Source organism: Athalia rosae, chromosome 1, assembly GCF_917208135.1.
Source record: "Athalia rosae chromosome 1, iyAthRosa1.1, whole genome shotgun sequence".
NCBI lineage: Eukaryota > Metazoa > Arthropoda > Insecta > Hymenoptera > Athaliidae > Athalia > Athalia rosae.
Genome location: NC_064026.1, coordinates 5,979,267 through 6,004,533, shown reverse-complemented (window position 1 = coordinate 6,004,533; position 25,267 = coordinate 5,979,267). Strand labels below are relative to the sequence as shown.

General features: G+C 41.9%; 3 protein-coding genes across 5 annotated transcripts; 2 read left to right on the top strand and 1 right to left on the bottom strand.

Annotated features, from left to right (window-relative positions):
* Positions 1-112: 112 nt before the first annotated feature.
* LOC105688756 (delta-1-pyrroline-5-carboxylate synthase) lies at positions 113-4,308 on the bottom strand. 2 transcript variants are annotated; one of them, XM_012405285.3, is made up of 6 exons: positions 3,886-4,308; positions 3,455-3,791; positions 2,454-3,101; positions 1,580-2,397; positions 1,205-1,495; positions 113-1,127 (listed from the first exon to the last, which is right to left on the bottom strand). In XM_012405285.3, exons 1-6 carry the CDS (start codon positions 3,997-3,999, stop codon positions 963-965), a joined length of 2,373 nt encoding a protein of 790 aa, XP_012260708.2. In that variant the 5' UTR covers positions 4,000-4,308; the 3' UTR covers positions 113-962. The 2 variants fall into 2 exon arrangements, with proteins under 2 accessions (XP_012260708.2, XP_048511796.1); XM_048655839.1 differs by having other exon boundaries at positions 3,455-3,775; positions 3,886-4,307.
* Positions 4,309-4,604: 296 nt separating this feature from the next.
* LOC105687957 (tyramine receptor 1) lies at positions 4,605-14,836 on the top strand. Of its 2 annotated transcripts, none has more exons than XM_048656013.1 (3): positions 4,605-6,720; positions 7,456-7,839; positions 10,914-14,836. In XM_048656013.1, exon 3 carries the CDS (start codon positions 10,934-10,936, stop codon positions 12,143-12,145), a length of 1,212 nt encoding a protein of 403 aa, XP_048511970.1. In that variant the 5' UTR covers positions 4,605-6,720; positions 7,456-7,839; positions 10,914-10,933; the 3' UTR covers positions 12,146-14,836. The 2 variants fall into 2 exon arrangements, with proteins under 2 accessions (XP_048511970.1, XP_048511964.1); XM_048656007.1 differs by having other exon boundaries at positions 4,605-7,092; positions 7,190-7,839.
* Positions 14,837-20,809: 5,973 nt separating this feature from the next.
* LOC105688107 (ionotropic receptor 25a-like) lies at positions 20,810-25,196 on the top strand. Its single transcript, XM_012404164.3, has 5 exons — positions 20,810-21,706; positions 21,822-22,978; positions 23,056-23,897; positions 23,971-24,303; positions 24,390-25,196. The coding sequence occupies exons 1-5, from the start codon at positions 21,571-21,573 to the stop codon at positions 24,736-24,738; spliced, it is 2,817 nt and encodes a 938-aa protein (XP_012259587.2). The 5' UTR covers positions 20,810-21,570; the 3' UTR covers positions 24,739-25,196.
* The last annotated feature ends 71 nt before the right edge of the window (positions 25,197-25,267 follow it).

Sequence of the window (25,267 nt, the reverse complement as noted above, 5' to 3'; positions counted from 1 at the left end):
TTGTCACATTTCTTGTATAAATGTTTGCCAACGTATGTCAGTGGAATATTTGAGGCTATTTTCAAGGCCACAAATGAGGAGAGGGACATGGAAACCGAACAACAATCTTTGATTTTTGTGTTTGCTCTGTTATCTACAAAATGAGCTAGTTTATTTGAACAAAATTTTTCTTTCGTGTATTTCATGACGTGTCATAATCATAGTATTCACTCAATTTTAAATAAATAGGTAATCTGGATTCGTGGGCTAGCGTTATTTTTCGTGCTAGTTCGTTTAATTTATATCATGCATACTTTACTACTTTTAAATTTTATAGTACACGCCGATGAGTACCACATGCGATCGTAATTACGGTCAGCTCATACAACTTTCCCAAAGAGGTGTCCATCTGTTTAAAATTATTTGAGATTGGACATACAAATCAGAGAAACAAAAGATCAGAAATATTTTCTACTTATATAAAACAACAATAATTACATCGATCAAGATCGAACACTTATTTTAGGAATTTCTATATCTTACATGAATGGTACACCTAAACTGTACCTATAAAATTGATTTCTCCCGAGCTCGAATTATAACTTGGTGTAAACTAACTGGCAGTGGAATACAACCATTGAGTTTCGAAATTTTTGAACGAGAAGACATTGAGAATATTTGCAGAAACACTCTTCGAAGTCGTTATAAAAATATCTTATTTTTTTTCTTTCTACTGACAATGAACTACTGATTTATTAAACGGCCTTGCCTCGGCGCACCGATAATCTACTCGGTGGTTCTAGACAATCGTGAACCAAACAAGCCTGTTACAACGACCAGTTTCGAAAATTGATTAGCCGCGTATCAATCAGTCGCGTTATTGATTTAAGGAATCCCTTTTCGGTTTTCACGGAGGGATTCCCGAACGTGCAGATATTCGTCCATTTTTCTGTTACTAGAAATTTTTTCGAGTCTACCTCATTTCATGCCTCACGCAGGGGAAGCGATTCGTGTAAATAAGTCCGCGTCCCATTATCGGCAAAATCAGCGGCCGCATGTCCATCGCCTTGCAAAACCCATTTCGTCGTCAAAAGTCCGTCGACGCCAACGGGGCCTCTCGCATGAATCCTCGCCGTTGAAATACCGACCTGTATTTGAAAGGGCAATTTTTGAATTGAATAATGGCATCCACGAACTCGTGTCATGATTAATTTAATGCACACACCTCCGCCCCCAGTCCGAATCTGAATCCATCGGAAAATCTGGTACTGGCGTTGTGAAAGACGCAAGCGCTGTCGACCTGTCGTTGAAAATGCGCCGCACTTTTGAGGTCTTCGGTCACTATTACGTCTGTATGATTGCTTCCGTATCTGAGAATATGATTAATGGCTTCTTCTAAGTCTGGAACGACCTCAATCGTGCATTCAAGGGCGCCGTATTCGATCTTCATGCTCTTGGCAGCCGGAGGACCGAACGTCAATTGTTGCTGAAGTTTTGGACCAGAGTAAATCTTTACCTGGGAACGAAAATATCCGATATAAGTATCTTGGAAGGCTTGAAAAAAAAAAAAAAAAACAAAACACCGTAACCGTTCACCCACCCCCTCTTTTTGCAGCATGTTGCAAACGTCGGAGAAAAAATTTCCGTTCAGATGATCTTCGTGAATGAGAAGCGTTTCCATGGCGTTGCACGCCGCGGGATAATCGCATTTGGAGTCCTTTACGATTCTCAGAGCCTTTTCCACGTCCGCATCTTTGTCTACGTAAACATGGCATATACCTTCCGCATGGCCGAGTACCGGGATGTGCTTCGACTGTTCTTGAATGCTCCTCACGAGCTCCGAACTACCCCTGGGGATGATCAGATCGATGTGCTTCTCCATCGAAAGGAGGTCTCCGATTTCCTCGCGCGTCGAAACCAAGGAAATCGCGTTCGCGGCTCCAACGGTATTCAACGCTTCTTTAACGAGTTCCATGAGATACTTGTTGCTGTGGGCAGCCTCTTTGCCGCCCTTGAGAAGGAGCCCGTTCGCGCTGGACATAGCCAACGCGGCGACTTGCGGCAAGCTGTCGGGGCGAGACTCGAATATTACCAAAAGGACGCCGATCGGGACGGTGATCTGTTTCAATTCAAGATTTTCCGCGAGTTTCGTCCTCCGCAATACTCTGCCGACGTTTTCGTGCGAGCTGTCGGCGATCTGGCGAAGACCCGCGCTCAGAGATTTCAGCTTCGAAGACGTCAATGATAACCGGGAAAGCAAAGGTTTCGACAATCCCGATCTCCGCGCGTCCTCCAAGTCCTTGTTGTTCGCCTCCAAGATATCGACTTGTCTCGACTCGAGGAGATTAGCCAATGTGTTTATCGCACTCGCTCTGTCTTCCGGGCGCAGAGACTGCAATATGCGACTTCCGGTCCGCGCTGAAATCAGAATTGAGTCTGTTTCGGGTTTTTAATCGAAGGAAAGAAGAACTCACCGTTTTCCGCCACTACTTCAACGGGTGCCGATGGCCCGGTGGTATCGGTGAAAAACGTTCCGATCTTCCGACCTCCCATTATGCTCTTTATCGCCTTTTCCTGAGTTCCGTTACATATGACCACCGAAACTCCCCTGTCCAACGCCCAAGTGGCCGCGTTTACTTTGGAATCCATGCCGCCTGTACCGACCTTCGACTTCTGTCCGAACTTGATCGTCCCTCTGAGATCGGAGGTGAAAGTGCGAATCAGTTTAGCGCCGTCCTGCCACGGCGGCAGGTTGTAAATCCCGTCTACGTCGCTCATCAGGATTAAAAGATCCGCCTGTACCTCGGCGGCCAGCATCGCGGCGAGAGAATCGTTATCCTTGATCGAGATCCCTCTGCGTCCACCGGAGCCCGCGATCTCCTCGTCAGCCTGAAGCGGTGGAGATACCGCGTCGTTCGTGTTTATTATCGGCACAATATTCAGGCTGATCAGTTCGCTGAGGGTACTGAAAAGGTTCTTCCTGGTCTCCTCGTTGTAGAAATCCGGTTTCGTCACCAGAACTTGGGCGAGTTTTACTCCGTACTGAGCGAACATCGCGTCGTAAAGGGACATGAGACCCGATTGCCCGACCGCCGCGGCAGCCCTGGGCTCCAACAGGGTCCCTGGAAGTCGAGAAACTTGATCGGAATTTTTTTAATCACGGTATTCGGACGGTGGAAATGGTGTGAAAATCTGTCGATCGACGACAGCTGTTACGGTTATCGTTGTTTCAACTCGCATTGTCTCGAAGAGATGAGTGTAACTTTACCGAGAAATTGTGCGATACCGCGCGCATAATTATCGTATCAGTAAACTCCTTAGAATGTATTTATTGACCGTTGGTGCAAAGTTCGAAGGCACCAGACGTTCTAGCATCTCGCGACAAATGAGGGAAGAAAGTCCGGAGCGCGATATCGTACAATATCCCGCGGGGATACTTATTTTTCGCAGGAATAATTAAATTAATATAAATTACCTGCGTGTTCGCGCGTGTGATCGGCGGGGCTCAAAGTTTCGCGCATCGACAACGACATGAGTAATTCCTGCGTTAGTTTTTGCTTTCCAAAAGCGACCGCCCCGCTCGTCACCATTATACATTCCCTTCCTTCGTTTTGACACTCCGCCACTTGTTCGACGATCGACGCCAAACGTCCCAAAGCCAGGCCGTGTTCGTCCTCCCTTGTTATCACTGCACTTCCCAATTTTACTACCAAACGACGCGCGTATTTCAGCTGACTCCGATCGGTGAAGGTGACTCTTCGGGGCCTGTCCGACGTCAGAAGGGCACGTCGCATTCCTAGGAACGGATTACCCTGTTCGGTTTCGATAAATACCGCTTTTACTTTAGTCGGCAAACTTTTGAGAAACGGAGGAAAAAATTTTACGGACTAGTTTTGCACGACTTACCAGTTGCATGTGCGGAAGCCAAAGTCCGGTGGACGACGAGGCCAGGCGGGTGTTGATGTATCCTGCCGGACTCAAAACCGCCCTCGAAATCCTCGACAATCTTGTCGCGTACATTGCGGCGGATTTTGATTTCTTTTCCTGTTTTTTTGTTTTTCGTTCAAATATGATTCAGCGGTTGAATTCCGCGAAGACTTTCACGCGGTACCGACGAGGAGGTCGCGAAACAGTGGACAACCATTGACTGATGAGCGGCTCGTTTTCGAGACGTCCGACTCGAGAAGCGAATCTCGCGGTGAAACTATAGACGTTATCAGTGCGTGGACAAATTAGAATAAGATTCATGAGGAGGGTGGGGGAAAAACGTCGATGCATATTTCTGTGGAGCTTTTTTCTCCCTCTTTTTCTCTCCGCTATTTCCTCCGAGCGTCGATTATTTTCATTCTTTTTCTCCGTTCGCTTCCCCTATCTTTACATGTACTGTATATACATATATATATATATATACAACTATATAGATTCCTTTCGTTCTATTTCTAATACCGGAAAGAATTCAGGCTATGCAAGGGCACGCAAGGTCCCCGGACTCCCCGAGTCGTGAGGGGACTGCGAACTTCGACCTCGGCGAAATAGACCTAGGCAAGGCGCGTCGCGTCTTATCTGTCGACCAACGCGGGTGTGCACTGCAAACGACGCACTTCTCAAAATTGTCAATTGTAAACAGCCCAATGTAACAACCAACAATAAGATATTTCCCACGCACGCGGCCATTACGCACCACGTATTCCCGATCCACGCACACGAGTACGAGTGGGTCAATTCTTGGCGTGTAAAATATTCCGAGGAAAACTTTCCTACGTATGTACATTTAAACGTAAGTTCAAACGCATAACGATGATACAACGATTAGATCGGGCGCAAAGAGGATCGAACGAGATCGATGCGTGTCGATTAAAAATTTTTTTCATGGGGCCCGCGCTCGCGACCGACTCCCGGGTACATGCGAAACGTGTCTCTTTTCGTTTCAGATTTCGATCACGTGTCCATGAACGTGATATATAATTAGTATTAAATACTATGCGTCATTCCGGCCACATGTCACGTATCACACATCTCGTATCAGCCTCAAAATGTGTATTACCGAGTGAAACAGAATTTCCGTGTTCGATTGAACCTTTGAATAATTGGGCCGGTCGTTGTTTTCTTTTTTTCTCTTTACTTTTCGTCGGCGCTAGAAATTCCTCCGGACCCTAATCTTCGAGAAGCTTTCGGCGCGTACGCATTTGATGAAAAAGTTGATGATTCAAATGAAATTAATTACGAAGCGGTCCGGGAACCACGTTTTTTCCGGACAAACAATTTCCATTCTTTTCTTGTAATTGTAAAGTATTTTATTTATTTATTTTGTCTCGATCGATCGATCGGACCGATTGATCGGGGAAAATACGTCGTCACGTAGAGGTGTACGTAGAAAATATACGAGTATCGGTTGAGTGCCTTTCGGACGACCTTATTAGATAAATCGCATATACATGTATATTTGTGCTAATTTGACCGAAATAATTTCAATTACTAACACCACAGTGCACCGACCGTTACCGCTATCCTCCCATTGTAAACGTATACGTACACACGAGGGAGGAATCGACGATCGATGTACGGTTATTGCAAGTATAATAATATCGTTGCAGTATAGGGAATCAATCAATACTCAACATTTGACAATTATACCGAGCGTGTGTATACCTATATACACTATATGAGATTTTGCACAGCGAGTCCATGTGCGGGGGATATAACAGCTGGATGTATTCCCTATCGAAGATTATCTCGACATCTGATGGAAAAGTGTCTACGTAAAATATATGAAGAATATGTATACCTATGAGCGGAGGAGGATGTAATCTTTTCAAACTGCAAGACGAACCGCGAGCGATGGAATTATTTTGCCGAGCTCTAAATCTTTTTATACGTATATTTTGTCTGATTTTATTTCATCCTATTTTTTGTTCTTACCTTCCTTTTCATTTTCCACCTTGTTGTCCGTAAAACCGCGAAGTGCAGATGTATATTTCGCTGAATTTTTGATAAACATTTACGGGCGTCGTGAGCTATAAGAGAAAATCCGGAAGGCGGTTTATACCGCACGTGCACGTCTATACGTATACGTCAGGGTGACTTGCGATACGGGATTTAGATATAAAGTTAATTTATTTGCATCTCTTATATGCCAATAAATTGATAAAATTTATTTTTTTGAAAAAAGTATCTCATACACAATATACGACAAGAATATATACTATAATGTTGTAAACTGCAACTCTCAAGTTATAATGAATATAATATTATATTTATAGGAGTGCAATAATAACATCGCCCGCATCACGTTTATGCGGAAGCTTGAGAAGCCACCATTATGCGATATTTTTATTTAATCTCTTTTCTCTTCATTCACTATTCTTTTCACTCTTATTTTCCTCAATCCCGACGCAAATCTCAGCCTCGGGACTATACTTTTATTCTCGTTATTATCATAACGGCGGCTGTAAATGTAACTGCAGTTATTTGCCGAGTGAGAATTAAACAACGTATTGTTTACACGGTTCAACTTGCATCATCCCTCGTATAAAACCAACACTCGATTACGAAGTTACGGAGGTATGCACAGGTGCCGAGTGCAAATGTATATAATATTCTACTCATCTCGCGAAATTGGGCAGGCAGAATACTACCGAACTGCACGAAGCTGCGGAAACCTCATAATTTTTGCATCCCTTGCTACGCAGAGAGAAAGAAAGCAGCCCAACCGTTGAGCGCGGTGATTATTTTTAGCCCGGCGTAAGCGTTTTATTTATAAATTATAGACTTGTCAATAATTGCGATTAAGATGAATCGGACGGAAGATTAAAGTAATAAAAAGAGAGGAAATTATTCCTCAGATATACGAGTTCGCTGACCTCATTTCGTGGACACGTACGTACGTACATTCCGTCTAATTATATACGTATATGCTTGTACATCGAGCTACAATTATATATACGCCATGAACGTTAATGTACGTAATATTTCGGCCGCCGGTATCGCGGTACGTGGATGTGATATACGTATATATAAATCCGTTTCCATATCGCGGCGACAAACGTATGTATACGTATACGTTGAATCGCCCTCATCTCATTTCCTTTATCGCTGGTTTTGCAGCTCCGGCTGGTACGTATTCTCCATATATTTGTAATCTTGGAAGTCCGACGTAGTACGTGTAACTATATTTCGCGTTACAATAAACTGACCGGTGTTTCCGTCTCAGTTTCCGCATACCGAGGACGCGGTATCTGAAAAGCTACGCCGTGCGGAATCGATTTTTGGCGGAAACAAAAAAACCCACCCCCCAGTCTGCCGAAAGTTTGATAAGTAAATTTTTTCATTTCTCTTCGTCGGAACGACGACGATGTATCCCGATTACTCGAACGAAACATTTTCACCCCCTCCCCCCTATTTCTCGGGAGAGCTTTGGGCGAATTTTTACCAAACCCCAGGCGCAAGTTTTTGTTTACGAAGCATTCCGTCTTCCAGGTGGCCCATTAACGTCCGTTGCGGATTTCGAACGAGCGGGGGGGGGAGAGGGGGGAAGGGGAACAATCGACCATTTCCAAAGTGCCATCATCGCCTCGCGAAATTGAGAAAGAACAACAAGCAGCGACGTTAAGAAGTTGATCTAGTCGACGCGGAATGCCCCCCCTCGTACGATAGTACGGGGGTTGGAAGATGGCGTCTGCGCGTTGCATTTTCGAACTCGCGGGGGTTTGCGGACTCTCGGGTTCTCGACGACGCGTCTCTTTGACGTCAACGCATCCGGGCTGGCGCATAATTGGTGGTGGTGGTTGTTCAGTGCTCGTCGGACGGCGCTGGGACGGTAGCATGTCGCCGCGCCCTGTGCTACCGCAGAACAGATCTAAGGTACAAATAACAATATAGTATATACACTCTGTTGCGACATGGAAAAGCGAGATGAGAGAGGAAAAAATTTACGCGCTCAACGCGCGCCCGGTGATCGTCCAGACGTCGTTACGTGGGTAACGTTGTACGTGAATTCGAGGCGCGCGGTTTGCACCCCTAAATTTTCATCGTTCCATGAGTAGTTGTTTATTTATTCATTCGTTTCGTTCGCATCGACGTCCTCGTTTCGCGATCGTCGATATCATTCACGACGACAATCGCAGATTTAATCGATCCCGCCGTCACCGACGTATCTCCGCGTTCGCTGCTCGCATGGATTTTCCGTATATAACGTCTGTCTAAAATTCGTGTGTGAAAAATTCTATCGAATTTCCAAAGATCCGGTGACGGATGCTGCGCGCTGGTTATACAACCACGGTGGGGGTATTATACGTGGACCGTTCCAAGCTTCTGTGCTGCAACAGCTTCGGAAGACTCGTTTATGTATACCTCGTAATGTATAACGTAAACGTGAAGAATGTATGGCAAAAAAAAAAAAAAAAAAAAAAATTACCCACCCCCACGTAAATATGTATGTGCCATATAATTTTTCATGTGCTTTGTAATTCAATTCTCGGGCGATATATTTTTATGTGCATTTTATTATAATTTTATCACCCAGGAATTATTTATTCTTGTCGTTTACCCCGAAAATTCGGTTATAATTTTCGGCCCTCCCGATTTCAAAAACACGTAACGTTCAACAACCCCCTTTCATATTTCGGATCGAAAAAAAAAAGAAACAACAACAACAACCGCGCGCTTAATATTCTTTATGAAATTTTTTTGCGTGATTTCATAAATTTTTCTCATCTCTATTTTTACCAACGTTACTTCGCTACGTGATTTATTTTTTCGGGGGTTGTTCGGAGAACGTCCAAATCGGGGGAGGAGATTTTTTTGATATTTCAGAAACATTCTATGATTTATCCAATTTGTATTCAGTCTGCGAATTCAGCGATTGTACCAACGCTGATCCGTTGAAAAATTCAGCGAAAAAAGCGAACGCGGAGTATTTTTTTTTTTTTTCTGTTCGGATCTAAAACGAAACCGATTAATTTTTACCGCATTAGGAAGAGCGACGGCATTTTAATCACGGCCGTATAGATTTCATATATAACTTACTCAACTGCATCGCGTCGTAGAACACGGCGTACGTGCATAATTGAGAATTTTTCTGAATAGAAATTTGAACTGGAAAAAAGCGAGGGAGAGAGAAATCGGAGAAAAAAAGAAAGAAAAAAAAAAAAAAACTTCATTTGTGGTTACGATTCATATTCACCTCGGCCCGGAGAGCGAATGTGGGTGAAAAGCGCGGTTTTTCTGCCTTTTTTCCTTTTTCCTTCTTCCAACGTATACCGGGTGTCCCAGCGTTTAAATCGCAGTATCTCGGGTTGCCTGCCGTTGCGATGTAAACGCTGGGACGCGGGGTATATGAGCGATGAGAAGCGTGAACCGAACAGACGTAGAATAAAAAAAAAAAAAAAAAAATCTGTGGCAAAAAAGCAAAAAAGGGTGGAAACAAAAAAAATTAGAGGCAAAAACTAACCGCGAGGGATGGTATATATTATATATACCCACCTAGATACATGATGTATGTACAGATATAAAATAGTGTATATAAATTCAATAACCCGAGCTGGGGATGAGGGTGGTAAAAATTGTTACCGTTTGCCGTAGGTATACCATGTAATATACGAACGAACGGTCCCTATTTTTTTTCTTCTGTTTTTAAACAATGCGGTTAGCGTCCAGCGCGGTCCATTGTAGAGATAAAAATAAGAAATTTCAAGGGTCGAGTAATCTCCCCGTTTTTATATACCGTAATTATGCATAATTATAATAATATCAGAGGGGTGGATGCGCCCGTGGTGTATAATTTTTGGCGGAGGAAAGAGAGAGAGAGGGAGGGAGAAAGGGGGAAATTGGGATAAAGATAAGAGGAAGACAGACGGAGAGATGAGGTATCTCTTCACGCACGTACACCTCTACAATCTTTGTACTCTCAATTATACATGCTGATCGAATTATGATCGAGCCGAAGAGCTGATTTCAATTTTAACCCAACCCCGATGTGTAAGGTACCCCTCGGTATACATATAAACTTTGAATCTTTGACCGGACCAACGTATTCTTAATATTGGTATTTTTACGTTCTAACATATTTTCATAGGTTTTTCGCGTAGTTTCAAGTTATATAGGACAATCGGATGCGTTGTACATAAATATATGTTATACGTATACATATAATATACCTTTGTGCCCCAGCTGACACAAATAACGCCGCTATATACCGTACATTAATTTTCACCCTGCAGATAAAAGATGAGTATATAGATTTTTGTACCAGCTGCGGAGGACAATGCGGATTGTCATTTGAAATCAAAAATCAATTTTTCTTATCCCAGATTTTTCTTTTACTTTTTCTTCTTTTTTTTATACGAATGTCTCCATACGTTTATAGCATACGTCTTTCTCTCTCTCTCTCTCTCTCTCTCTCTCTCTCTACCCTACGTGCGAGGGAAGTGAAAATTTGTAACCCAGAATATATTTCGATGTGCATTTGCGAGTGTGTTTCTCACACAGTTCCATGTGTCGTCCGCAGCGCGTCGGGTGCATGTACACGGGGTAGTTTTCTCTGGGTGTATATTAAAGTCTAACGAGACGAAAAAGCTTCGTGCTTAAAAGGAACCGGGCACAAGAGGGAATTCGCAAAGCTTTATATATATTGTCAGTATTTCTTATTCCCTCACGTGTCTCCGAGTCAAGGGCAATTTACTTCCTTCTTCATTCTTCCTTCCCTACCCCCCATGCTCCTCTCTCTCTCTCTCTATCACTCGCTCTTTACGCTTTGGAAAAACGAATAAGACACGTTTAACATATCGCTGTGAAAATTTCACACTATAAGGCGACGCGAATTTTCTCAACGCTGCAACGGTTCACCTTGTTCGTGCAATTCGAAGCGGGTTTGCAAAACATTGCCGAGTGTCTCGCCTTATCGTTTGTTGAAGAGCTCTTCTTATCAATAATTTCAGGAGGCTGTAGCGCGGAAGGGATGAACGCGAGCGAAGACGGGGGACCCGGGCGGCCCCTGGGGAACGATTACGAGGGTACTTGTCCGGAAGAAACGGAATCTGGAGTACCTTTGCCCCCTTGGGAAGCGGCAGCGGCATCGGTGACCTTGGGTTTTCTGGTGCTGGCGACGGTCCTCGGTAACGCACTGGTTATACTGAGCGTTTTCACCTACAGACCGTTGCGCATAGTTCAGAATTTTTTCATCGTCTCACTCGCGGTAGCCGATCTAGCCGTAGCGCTACTGGTGATGCCATTCAACGTCGCCTACCTACTGCTCGGCAAATGGATATTCGGCATCCACCTGTGCAAGTTGTGGCTCACCTGCGACGTGTTGTGTTGCACGGCGAGTATACTGAATCTATGCGCTATCGCGCTTGACCGTTACTGGGCCATAACCGATCCGATAAACTACGCTCAAAAGCGCACCCTGAAACGTGTTCTGGGCACGATAGCTTTCGTCTGGATATTCTCAGGCGCCATAAGTTCGCCACCTCTGGCCGGATGGAACGATTGGCCGGAGGAACTGGATCCGGGCACACCTTGCCAACTTACACGTCGTCAGGGCTACGTTATCTATTCGTCCCTCGGGTCCTTTTTTCTACCCCTGCTTCTGATGAGCCTCGTCTACCTCGAGATATTTCTCGCCACGAGAAAACGGCTCAGGGAAAGAGCGAGACAGAGTCGTCTCGGGGCGGTCGCTTCGACGAGGCACAGGGGGACCGACGACGACCCCGAGGAGTCCGTCAGTTCCGAGACCAATCATAACGAGAGATCGACGCCCCGTTCGCACGCCAAACCATCCCTCATCGAGGACGGACCGACGACGATGACGGTCACGTTGGGGGGCGCCATAACCGGTACTTCGCATCTGGCGACTTCGACGACGACGGCGATAGCCACCTCCACTACCGTCTACCAGTTCATAGAGGAACGTCAGAGGATTTCGTTGTCGAAGGAACGTCGAGCAGCGAGAACTCTCGGTGTTATCATGGGTGTGTTCGTCGTATGTTGGCTTCCGTTCTTTCTGATGTACGTTATCGTACCCTTTTGCCCGGGGTGCTGCCCCACCGAAAGAATGGTATACTTCATTACTTGGCTCGGCTACATTAACAGCGCTCTCAACCCCCTCATATACACGATATTCAATCTCGACTACCGGAGGGCGTTCAGACGGCTATTGCACATTCGCTGAGACGTCCGCACGTTGCACTATCGCGTAATTAAAGGTATGTGGTACGACATACAACGTTTCGTTTTCCTCGTCTAATAAACGGGAGACGACGCTGCACGCCGTTCATATAGGTACGTACATGTATATTCACCGCGGAATATAGACTGTCACCGCGTCAGATATAATTCGCGCGGCGTTTTTCCTCCAACGGATATCGTCTTAATTTATCATAGAGTAAGCTCACGTATACATATGTATACTTATACGCGTGCACGTATGGATATATACCGTATAGTCGACGTCATTTCCCGAAAGGTGGTTCGCTCGTCGACGTTGTTGATGCGTGTTTATATTTATTATTCTTTCCCCCCTTTACTTCGGAAATGTGTTGGAAGAGAAGAGCCGTAAAACTATAGAATACGGTTACTGCGGGATACTTTTTTTTGTCGTTTTTACGCTTTCTTTTCCTTCATCCCCCTCCGCAACGCGACTCTTAGGACCGAACTTATACCCCGCTCGCATCCCCGTAAACCTTTTCAATCAAGATACAATTTCCGGTGTTGAGAAAATCCATGAAAATGCAAGTTACCTCTTCTTCTCCATATGTAGTTTCTTATTTTCGAGAGTAAAACCCGATCGGGTTTATCCAATTTTATTTCTGATGTGCTCTACGTATAATATCCGGTTCGTTATATTCGCGGAAAAAAACATCATCCTTGTTTTCGGTCTTTGAAATTTTCGTTATTCTTTGGCGCAGAAAAAAAACTAACGAAAAAACTGGAAAATGATCTCGCGGTGCAGAATTTAAATTTTCACCTCGGTCTTAACTTTCCCAGGAATACAGCACCACCGAGCAGCTACATACCGCGGTATAATTCTCTACCCTATATACCTATACATATATATTTTACATTTATATAATTCCGCTGCAGTACGGGGATGAAAATTGATAAATAGATAAAAAGTTGGTTGCTCGCGGGGCTCGAATTTCCCTAGACGAAGATTTCTACTGTACATGGTTCGTTTGCTGAGCGTTGCAGGTTCGTGTAATAAAATATATTTTACACGTACCCTACATAACTAGATACATACTATACATACATATATGTACACAATATACATGGTGCAATTTTATAACGAGCTCCCACGGCATGGTTAATTTATAACGCCATGATTAGACTCACGTGTAGCCTACCATGATACGATGACGAAGACGATTTCTTTTTATTTTATTTATTCATTTCCAAATTTCGGGTTCGCGAAAACGCACGACGTCGCATGCAAATACGTATACTAGCTGTACCTACCGTACGTTACATGCCATGATAAAAAAGAACGAGAAGAAAAAAAAAAAAAATCAAAGCAAACAAACAAAAAAACAGAACGAAACAACAAAATACAATTATAATACATTTTCTTAAACCTAGTTATATATTACTAAACTGTACCTTTGATTAATATAAAATTAATTATTACAAGTATTAAGGTTGTGATTCGGTATGCATAAATAGATAATATTCACGTGCCGGAACTAAATGAATAAATAAATACATATATATAAATAAATATAAATATATTATACACAATAAGAAGTTAGGCGTTCTATTATATATATATATACATATATATAAATAATTGTAAACTAGCGGACACGCGATTAATATAATTAATAATATTATTAACGCGTCGTCCGCCAAAAAGAAGAAAGAGACAAATGAAAAAAAAAAAAAAAAAAAAAATACCAATCGAACACGTCGATTGCCTCGGCAATCTTCGTCTGCAGGAGACACTCTTAATAAGGTTGTGATAAGGTTGTGAAAACATTCTTAGCCGCGCTTCGAATGACACAAGATTTAATTTATCATTAACAAACACAAAACTAGATGAAAAATAACATTATTATAATACAAAAAAAAAAACAAAAAAAAAAAATTAATGAATCAAAGAAAAAACGTTATTATATATACATATTTATGTAATATAGGTATATATAAATAATTTATTATTATTATTATTATTATTATTATTCGCATTGACGCATAGAAGTTTTACATATGTAATTGAAGATGTGAAGTCTGTCCATGTGCGTTATAAGAAAGAAGAAAAATAAGAGAGAAAAAGAAGAAGAGAGCAAATCGTATTATCATAAAATCGTTTATATATTCGAGATTAGCTAAAATTTTTGAACAAAAATCAACTCGCGTTAATACATAATGAAGAAAAAAAAAACCAAAAAAACCAGAGAACGTAAGAATGGGAACAGGTGAAAGCGGTGCAGATTTTTCTACGGTCGCATGTGTTAGGGTTAAAAACGAAAGAGGTTTACTCAAGATTTGAAAGAAGTGCAGAGGGGTGAGAAACGAATGACGCAGCGCAGAGGGTCGTACAAAGAAATAGACAAAGGCTTTCTTGGGTTACGAAGTGAAAGGAAAACCACTCCGCGTAAAATACTAAAGTAGTATAAAATATAACGTCCGTTTATATTATGGTACATAAACTGTCACTTTCTATAGGCGAGAATTGTTCCGCAGGATCCCAATTCCCTTCGTCCGGGTGTTCAGGACGTTAACAAAAATCTTGACCGACGAGAAAGAGAGAAGAAAAAAAAAATATAAAAAATAAATCGCGGTGTAATTCACTGGGGTGATATTTGGGAAAAAGTAGAAGAAAGTGAAAGAAAGAGGGAAAGGAGAGATGTTGTAACGCAATATACATAACAGGGATTCTTTTTTACGCGGGGTTATGAAAATATGTGTTCACCTTATAGAGAAAATATATTATATTGTTATAAGTGTATTAGTTGTAATATTTATACTTGTACAAATTGCAATAATCATTGTATCGAGAGTTGCGCGATATTTATTTCAATTCCGTTTCTAAAACGGAAACCGATAAAACTTTTGTAGAATCAATCGCTTTCTATATTCGTGAGTGAAAAATATTATATCCGCACGAGAAACGAATAAAAATGAATAGAAAAATTTGAAATAAAAAGTAAAAAAGCTCAATTATCGGAACCCGCCGATTAATTTCACGATCATTTTCGATGAGACAAAAAATCAAATGTAATAAAAAAACAAGACAACAGACAATCAATAATAATTTAACCTCCTCATTAATACATTTACTTATCAATACGTAAGTCGATTATACGGAGAGGATGGCCAACCGTGAAAATTTAATTTTATGAAAATCCCTTTTAACGAGTGATCATAGCTCTTCGAATAACCTTGCGTAAGAGAGCCAAAATTTGCTCAATATTTCAACTCTCATGGTCGAATTTTGGTCGTTGGCCATCCTCCCCCGGAATTACCCTGCTACACCAACACCTTAACTTATTGTTAATTGAATTGAATTATTCCCGACTTGCGTACATAATCGATTTCAATTAAAAACATAATTACGTCGACGTTGTTATTACATAATCACCCGCAGTGCAATAAATTCAAAAGTTTTTAGCCAGTCTCGAATAACGTTAAAATGAATTGCATTTAAAACGCAAATATATATTATATAAATATTACATAGATATTATAGTTACGATATTATATACATTAAAATAAATTATACATGCACGTATATGTATTATATGTCGAGCGTATATACATGCATACATATATGTGCCTATGTATATTAATTAATTGATAAAAGCCCGAATGAAAAAAATTTAAAAAGAAAAAAGAAAAAAAAAATTAAAATAAAAAGAAAAATTGAATGGAAGGCAATTCCGAAAAAAAAACCAAAAAAAAAAAAAAACTCAATACTCTATTGGTTGTGATTTACAAGTATAGCAATACACGAGCTGCGTCTGTTTGTGTAACGAACGAATAATGTAATAATGAATTATATATAACACGACATTCTGAATAATTGAGACATCAATTGAATAGGTTGTAAATTGATTAAGTCATTATATGCATATGTGTGTATACGTATATGGTGTATTGTTATACATCGTATGCATATATACATGGATATATATTTTTAGGTATATCGTCGCCATATACCTACATAGGTATACCAATCGTTGATTGTTTAAGCAGCAGACAAGCGTAATGGGAGCCTGTCGTTTGAATGAATTATATACAATATATATACTGTATTACATGTACATACATACATATATACATACATACATACATACATTTACATACAGACATATAAACCCTACATACATTATGTAAGCGTACATATACATTCAATGAGAGTGCGATGCATGTCGTACATAAATACATACGTATGTACACGTATGCTATATACGTACAATATTAAGTGCAGAATGAATGAATTATGTTGAGAAAAGAGTTGTGGCAACAAAAGATTAAAAAAAAAAAAAAAAAACAACAACAACAACAAAAAACCAAAAAAGAATTGATAACTAAACAAAATAGTAATTAATTCATTGAATTATAATTGTATAAGCACTTACGGAGTGGTCCAAAAAAAAATGAAATAAAAGAAAATAAATAAAATAAAAAAATTGATGAAAAAATAATTAAGAAAGGAATAAATAAGCTGAAAATTACATGTCTCCAATTTCACAGCGTATTATTACGTATTTGTTTTCGAGAATTGATATTACCGTCTACATATTTGTGCGGTAAATCGCGAACGATATCAGCCATGTTTTAAGTACAGTAAAAAAATTCAGAAATTTAACTGAAAATTAGGAAAATTTTAGCGAAGGACATAGTTTGATTTTATCGAAGTGCAACGTCGTATATCGTATGATAGTAATATCTAGTTAGGTTCAAATAGAAATAATAGTATGAAAAAATATATAACAAATTACCTTGAGAAGACGAAGAAACGACCGGCTTCAATGTCGAAATTCCGGAAGTGCTTGCGGAATTAGTTTCGCCCCCGCTGTGTAAGACCTGCACCCGTTCTTGTTAGCCACATTTATCTACCTACCTATACATAGCAGATCAATGATTTACCGCTCAAAATTTTCCCAAAATTGATGCTCCTAGAACTAGAACTAATGTCGAACGGTTAGCTTACGAGTATACGGGGTCGTTCAACTTTTTATCGGCTTTCCACCCTCCAGAGATTCTGAGGACGCGGATGAACCGTAATCGCCATGGATTATTGCGTAGAATAACTTTTGAATTAAATTTCTTTATCTCTTCGAGCAGCGTGGAAAAATACACATTTCGTCTCGGTCAATCTGTCGATTCGCACGTAGTGAATTTTGTCTGGAATGAAAAAGTAGAAAAAAAGCGATGGAAATATAGCGTACGGAGAATCTTCTAACGAAGATCGACTGATTATATTCAAGGGTGCAGGCGTCCTATCGAAACTCCAGAAGACGAAGAAAAAAAAAGTCGGACGTTAAAAATCATCCCGTAACTCAATTCTCGAGGCTGAAGAATAATGTCACTTGTAAATGTGACAGCGGAGAACGGAATGGCACAAATATTATACGGTGATAATTTTATACAGCAGGTAGGGCGCCATTGCCGTAAAACGTTAGACAGATCGTTGCGTGAAGAAGAGACAGAAGTTTTTTTGTGCGAGCTTGCGACGACCGTGTAACGGTGTACAACGAAATAAAGCGCACGATTCGCGATGGCACGCGGGATTTCGAAAAATCTGAAATATCGGGATTACAGTTAGAGCGTTGGCCGACGAATGAAAAAAATTTTGAAAGAAATTAACATGTACCACCAAGTATTTGAAAATATATCTGTACAGAAAATTATGAGAAACCTGCAATGTCAACGTAATAATCAAAATCCTCTGATTTATTTGTCGATTTTTACATCGTATCAATCTCGTCGTTGGTCTCTCCTTTGTCTTTTTCTAGTTTTTTTTTTTTTTTTTTTTTTTTTTTAATAATTTCCTTCGGCGACCTCCAACGATTTCCCTCCTCCCCGTCTTTCGTTGGCTTTCACAACCCCCCCGTCCTTTTGCCCTTTCATCCGCGTTCAGTTCGTCGTCTGCTACGAAGCGGTCGATACATCCTTCCACCGCCACCACCACCCCTTCCGATTTTGCAGAGCTACCTTCGCACCTAAATAATACCGGCGTTACCCACAATTTACATCGTTCACTTAAATATATTGCTTCGAAACGGCGCGTGTATAGCACACATCGCAATTGTCACGTGCTACACGATTTGAGGTAACTAAAATTTGTCTCATTCCGTAGATAACGGTGTCCATGTTCATTGTATTCGCGCCTCTAATTTCAGTTCGCCGCCGGCTCCTACGGCCGCACGCGAATGGAAAATATTCAAATATTCCAAAATCGGTCGGCCTTGCCTTCTCCACACATCCGTCCATCGTGGGTGTAACGCGTTAGCTACTACCACATACCTCTGGCATCCCTCGGATTTTCTATACAACTTTCCATTTTCTTCCGTTCCATTCCATTTCATTCCATTCGAGAAGACACACGATTCATCGCATTGAACCGGCCGCGGGTACCGGGAAAAAGGGTAAGAAAGCGCTTGCGCCACTACGAGACCTGCAGTGTTATTTTTATCCTTCGTCGCTTACACGACGTGTCGCCGTATAATAAGATGTTTCACTAAACATCCATGTCGTGAAAAAAAATAAAATAAAAAAAGACAGTAAAAAATTATACAATAATTCTTGGCGCACGAATGAGGTATGCAGAGACGTGAGCATATAATTGAGGATGAAAAGAAAACGAAATTTAAACGTCAAGATATTTTATGGTAGAAAAGGGAAGAAAAAGTTTCTTTTTAATTCAGCATCGTCTGTACGAGCATAATTCCACTTCAAGTCACTCAAAAAATTTTTCATCGGAGGTATAAATATGTGTACACAAGTATGTACACCTCGTAATGTAAGAGCGTTCGTATAAGTAGGTATAGAAGTTTTGAATGTATAATATTTTCTTAAAATTCTTCATTCCTCTTCACATTTCTTATTACTCCGCCAAAAACTTCAAAGTTGTTTCGTTAAGAACTCGATGCTAAATAAAATGGGCCGTCTAGTTAATTACAATACTCGCGGTGGTCGTACATTGGGGGAGCGCAGAAGTTGCGTACTTACACGTAAACAAAGTTGATGTCTTTGAACTGTGGAGAAAAAAATCAAGTCGAAGAAAAAGAAGAAAAATAATGAAATGATGAAAAAACACAAGTCATTTTAATTCTTACAGACGCGCTATAAGGGTGGACGGTTTCGACAACGGATTATAAAAGTTCCTCCTCGCCGTCTTACAATTAGTTCGCGACGCGATTATACGACGTATATATTTTGACATTTTAATCCGCGTTTGATCTTGCCTTGAATCAACCCCCTGGGCTCCTCCATCGGTACATAGGTATACTTATCCACATACATTATAGGGTTGCTCTAATTGTACGCGCTGTAATTCCTAATGATAAATTTTCCCACAACCCCCACGTCTCTCTCTCTTTCTCTCTGTCTATCTCTCTGTCTCCTGGTTTCTACAACTCCGTTTTAACTCTAAGAACAAATGCGTATAATAAGACCCTTCGTAACTCCCCCAATCTATTGTTGTATTATACTACATGTACATAAACGTACATCGTACCAAGGTACAATTAAACTTTGCGCAGAGTATAGAGAGTAGTGTTGGTTGCGGGAATTAGTCGTGCAGAAGTGGATATACAGCCGAATCCGGAGTAACTCGAGGTTCCGTAATCGTCGAATCCCTCATTTATGCGGAGCATGATCGAAGAAAAAAGATTCGCCTCGCGAAACGGGGGTGAAACAGTTGGAAAATCGAGCGCACAGAAGAAAACGAGAGACCCGGAAGACTGAGAAAAGACAACGGGAAAAGAAAATAGAAAATGGCTCCCCTCGAGCGGCACCGTTGGGCCTCGTTATACACTGCAACGATCACGCTTCGAGATTAGGGTTTTTATTCTCTACCGAGGTACTCAAATTTAAGGTGATTTAGACTCACTACACAGCCGCATGGTATATAAATCCGACGGTTCGAGGTGTGCGAAAGTTTAGATAAATGTTGACCGCAAATCTCTCCAATCGACACGCTATACACCCCACCCCCCCTTTTTACCGTACCACCTTTTCGAGTATAAAGTTACACTCTGCACGCTAGAAAACTTGAATTGTGAGCAAGGCGCTGCTCACGCTATACACACCTAAAATCCTTTTACCGAGGGACGCTAAATCGCCGACTTTATATATACGTAATCTTCTGCAGTTGTGGTTATGAATTTATTATGTGCAGTATATCGTATATGCCTAGCCATTCGCAGAGGTTTCATTGCGCCGTAAACGGATAACGCGTTCAACACGTAGAAAGAAAAAAACCCCCCGCCCCCGCCCCCTCCCCTTCCGCTTTCGTGTCAAGCAAATCGCGGGGTCACATACGTTCAACGTCATGTACAAATATACGTGTGCGTGGCCATGAATATTACATGGCTTATAGGTTTTTAGGATGGTGTGTATATACATATACACCTCGGGTTTTATCGCTGTACACATACGCGTTACATGTCATTATCAGTCAAATAATGATAAGGAAATAAATAATTTTCAGGATCAGATTATCGCGAGTAAATCATGACGATTGCGATAACGCCCGTACACTGCATATATTCTGATTATACACGGACTTATAAACAAATTCCTCAACTAATTAAACTACACGTGCTACACTGAAATATGTATCAGCTCGTTAATATATTATTAGAAATTGCATATTAAAATTCACGTTAGGATTACACGCGATTATTTGATTACTTTTATCTTCAGGCACGATCAATGCCGCCGTATACGTACACCTAGTATACCTAGCTCGCCGATGGCATTTCTCTTTCACATCGTACCTGAATACGCAGTGGACGATACCGAACACCGAAATAGAAAAATAGTTGGCCGATTAATAATCGACGCACGACGCGTAATGTCGAATCGAAAAACCAGTCGCTCTCCGCAGCTACCGCTTCGCAGGAAATTTCAGAGGCGAGGAGAGAAAATAAAAGGAGACAAATTGACTGCGGGTGTTTGGAAAATTTCCTCGTTCTAATTTATCGTAAGAGAATGATGGTGCCGTCCTCGAAGGAGAATCTCGAGAACGATAGCGCCGTGTCACCCTGGCCCGGGGGTCCGACAATGAGGAGGGTGGCCGGTGTCCAGTTGTAGCGTATCTTCGAGCGATCGGCTGCGCAGACCTTCGCGAAGAGGACGAAAAAAGATGAGATAGAGGAAAGAAGGGTGGAGGAAAGAGTGGAGAGAAAAAAAAAAAGAAAAAAAAACGTCGATGTTCGCGAGCTTGACGGTCGTCCTGGCCACTGACGATTGATTAGGTCATCCCCTGGGCAACGGTTGCACAAACATCAAATAAACGGCTGAACTGACCAGAAGGATGGACAGTCAATCGTCGATTCTCATCTGGACTGTCAACGAAAGTTGTTTCCCGTTCGATTCGCCACCTCCCATTTTTGGCCATTCGTACTTCCGTCGTTAAAAGTCGCAATGATTGTGCGATTTTTAACGATACTCTTATACATCCTGTGCATCGAATATCGACTCTGTTCTGTTCGTGCTCAGGATACGGATGCAGATGTCGAAGTTACGCAGAGTCGGACACCCTCCAGACCCCTCAACTTGCGTGGGTTTTTTTTTTTTTTGTTTTTTTGTGAAACTTTTATTTTATACACCTACTCTAAGGAGATTATAAATTTTAATCGATTTCTTGAATTCTTTTCATGTCTTCGAACCTATAGTTGTTATAAATGACGAGGAGAATGAATCGGCGAACAAGTCGGTGACAAACGCGTTGAAAGAACTAAAGGAAAAACGGCGGGATCTTCTCATCGGAGATATATCGGTGGTGCAAATCAACAGATCAGATCCGCGAGGAACCTTGGATTTGCTATGCGCAGTTTGGGATCCCGCGGTTCAGGAAAATCGCGACAAAATTCCGGACCTCATATTGGACACGACGATGACTGGGGCAGGGTCTGAAACGGTGAATTCATTCACAGCAGCTCTGGGACTCCCAACACTATCGGCGCAGTTTGGTCAAGAGGGGGACCTGCGACAATGGCGAAACCTCAAACAGGAGCAGGCTAACTATTTAATTCAAGTAATGCCGCCGGCTGATTTGGTCCCCGAAGCGATTAGACAACTCGTGATAACTATGAACGTGAGTAACGCGGCCATCCTGTTCGACGACAACTTCGTCATGGATCACAAATACAAGAGCCTTCTACAAAATGTTCCGGTTCGGCACGTGATCGTCAAAGCGAAAGAAGCGGGTTCACAGATGACGAAGCAACTCTCCAGGCTCCGGAATTTGGATATAGTAAATTTCTTCGTCCTCGGAGGATCAGAGACGCTTCGCGCCGCTCTCGATGCGGCCCAAGCACTCAATTTTACCGGGCGGAAGTTCGCCTGGCACGGTTTGACTCTCGGAGATTTCAGTCCTGACTGCGATTGCATGAACATCACGGTGCTCTTCCTCAAACCCTCGCCATCTGCGAACCAGCAGGCACTCGGAGAATTGAAAAATAAGGGGCTGCTCATGAAACCCGTTCTCACTTCCGCGTTCTACTACGATCTCACCAGAATCGGCGTCACCGCAATGAGGGCTGCCATCGACTCTGGTCACTGGCCAGCGGACTCGAATCACTTGACCTGCGACGCCTACGACGGTAACAATACCCCGGTCAGGTCCATCCCGTTTCTCAGTCACCTGAAAAACGTCACATCGAGTAGCGAATTTCAACCGATTTACGCGAATTTCACATGGGGCGAGAGAAATGGACAGCATCACGCCAGCTTCCAAATGACGATGTCCATGGTGATCATCGCTAATAGCAATCCAGTTTCTACGGAAGAAGTCGGATTATGGGATGCTGGGATCGACAGGCAGCTGGAGGTCGGTCCTTGTTCATTTTTTGGATACTGCTTTGTGTGACTAGCGAGTATTTTCATTTGATTTCTTTTTCGAATAAGGTAATCTCCGAAGATTTAATCGCCAATCACACGGCGCAAACTAGCTACAGAGTCGTAACGGTCGTCCAGGCACCTTTCGTCATGTACGATGCAGAAACAAACACGTGGTCTGGTTACTGCATCGACCTTTTAGAAGAAATACGTAGCATAATCAAATTCGAATACGAGATTCGTGAGGCGGAGGATGGGCGATTCGGGAATATGGATGATGATGGGAATTGGAACGGTATGATCAAAGAGTTGAAAGAAAAGCGTGCCGACATAGGGCTTAGTTCACTTTCCGTCATGGCTGAACGTGAGAGCGTAGTGGATTTCACTGTCCCATATTATGATTTGGTGGGAATCACAATTCTGATGAAGAAACCGCACTCTCAAACCTCTCTTTTCAAGTTTCTCACTGTCCTGGAGAATAACGTTTGGCTTTGCATCCTCGCCGCATATTTTTTCACCAGTTTTCTCATGTGGGTATTCGATCGGTGGTCACCCTACAGCTATCAGAATAATCGTGAAAAGTACAAAGACGACGAAGAAAAGAGAGAATTCAATCTCAAAGAGTGCTTATGGTTCTGCATGACTTCACTCACTCCTCAAGGTGGCGGAGAAGCGCCAAAAAATTTATCCGGACGTCTGGTAGCCGCTACATGGTGGCTTTTTGGCTTCATTATAATCGCATCCTACACGGCTAATCTCGCTGCTTTCCTCACAGTTTCCAGACTCGAAACCCCAGTTGAGTCGTTGGACGATCTTAGCAAACAATACAAAATACAATACGCCCCACTTAACGGGTCCTCAGCCCACACTTACTTCGATCGGATGGCCGGAATTGAAAAACGTTTTTACGAGTGAGTAAATTCAATTCGTTTTCATTCTTCGACTTTTGTTGTACGTATTTTTTGTTTTTCCGATGATCGGTAGCATCTGGAAGGACATGAGTCTGAACGACAGTCTCTCCGACGTAGAACGTTCGAAATTGGCCGTTTGGGATTACCCGGTAAGTGATCGATACACGAAGATGTATCAGGCTATGAAAGAAGCGGAGTTTCCTAAAAATATGAGCGAAGCTATCGAGAGAGTACGCGCTTCTAAGAGTTCCGGTGAAGGTTTCGCGTTCATCGGCGATGCAACCGACATAAGGTACTTGACGCTGACTAATTGCGATTTGATAATGGTCGGAGAAGAATTTTCGAGAAAACCATACGCGATTGCCGTGCAGCAAGGATCCCCGCTGAAAGATCAATTCAACAACGCGTGAGTAGGCGATCGCAAAATTGGAATTAACAGAAAATATATCGATTTTGAAATCTATAATTTTTTTTCTTTTTTTTTTTTCAAAGGCTTCTATCGTTACTTAACAAACGAAGATTGGAAAAGTTGAAGGAGAAATGGTGGAACAGGAATCCTTTGAAGAAAACGTGCGCCAAGGAGGACGATCAGAGCGATGGGATCAGCATACAAAATATCGGCGGTGTTTTCATAGTAATATTTGTCGGCATAGGCCTGGCGTGTATGACCCTTGCCTTCGAATACTGGTGGTACAGGTACAGACCGAAAGCGAACAACGTGAACAACGTTCCAAATTCAAAAACTGTCCACAGCACAAAACCTGTGAGATTTCATCTCCAGCCCGCCGTTGCACCACCAAGAAACGCCTTTCCCGCGCCACAATTTCGCGGACGGTTTTAAAATGAAGTTTATCCAGCAGTTTCGATCAATGCGTGATTTTTATTCATTTTTTTTGCAATCATTGATCGGTCTAGTTTCTCAATGAATTTCCACGAAGTTTACAGCCGATAATGAATTCACGAGACCCATGCTAAGCAGCTGGCAGCACATGAGTTCTTGGTTTTATGTGTCAAGGAGAAGCTGCAGAACTTGAGAACTCTTCCCCAGATTTGGAAAATTTTTAAATTCATGGAAAACGCGATAAAGGTAGAGTCTAACAACATACGATTTCTACGTTAGTATGAATGTCGACATCAATTCACCTGCCATAAAATAATTTCCAACTTGAAAATTATAGACGGATGCGCGTGTTCTATATGCACAAATATTTTCTACTTTACATTACGTGATTTTATTGTAAGGGTTACGCGTGTTTCTTGTACATTATTGAGTCTTTGAATAAACTATATATACAACGAGATTTGAATTTTTAATAATTTCCGGGATCAAAGCTCGTTTGCCAAATGACCGTAGACGTCCTTACGAACCA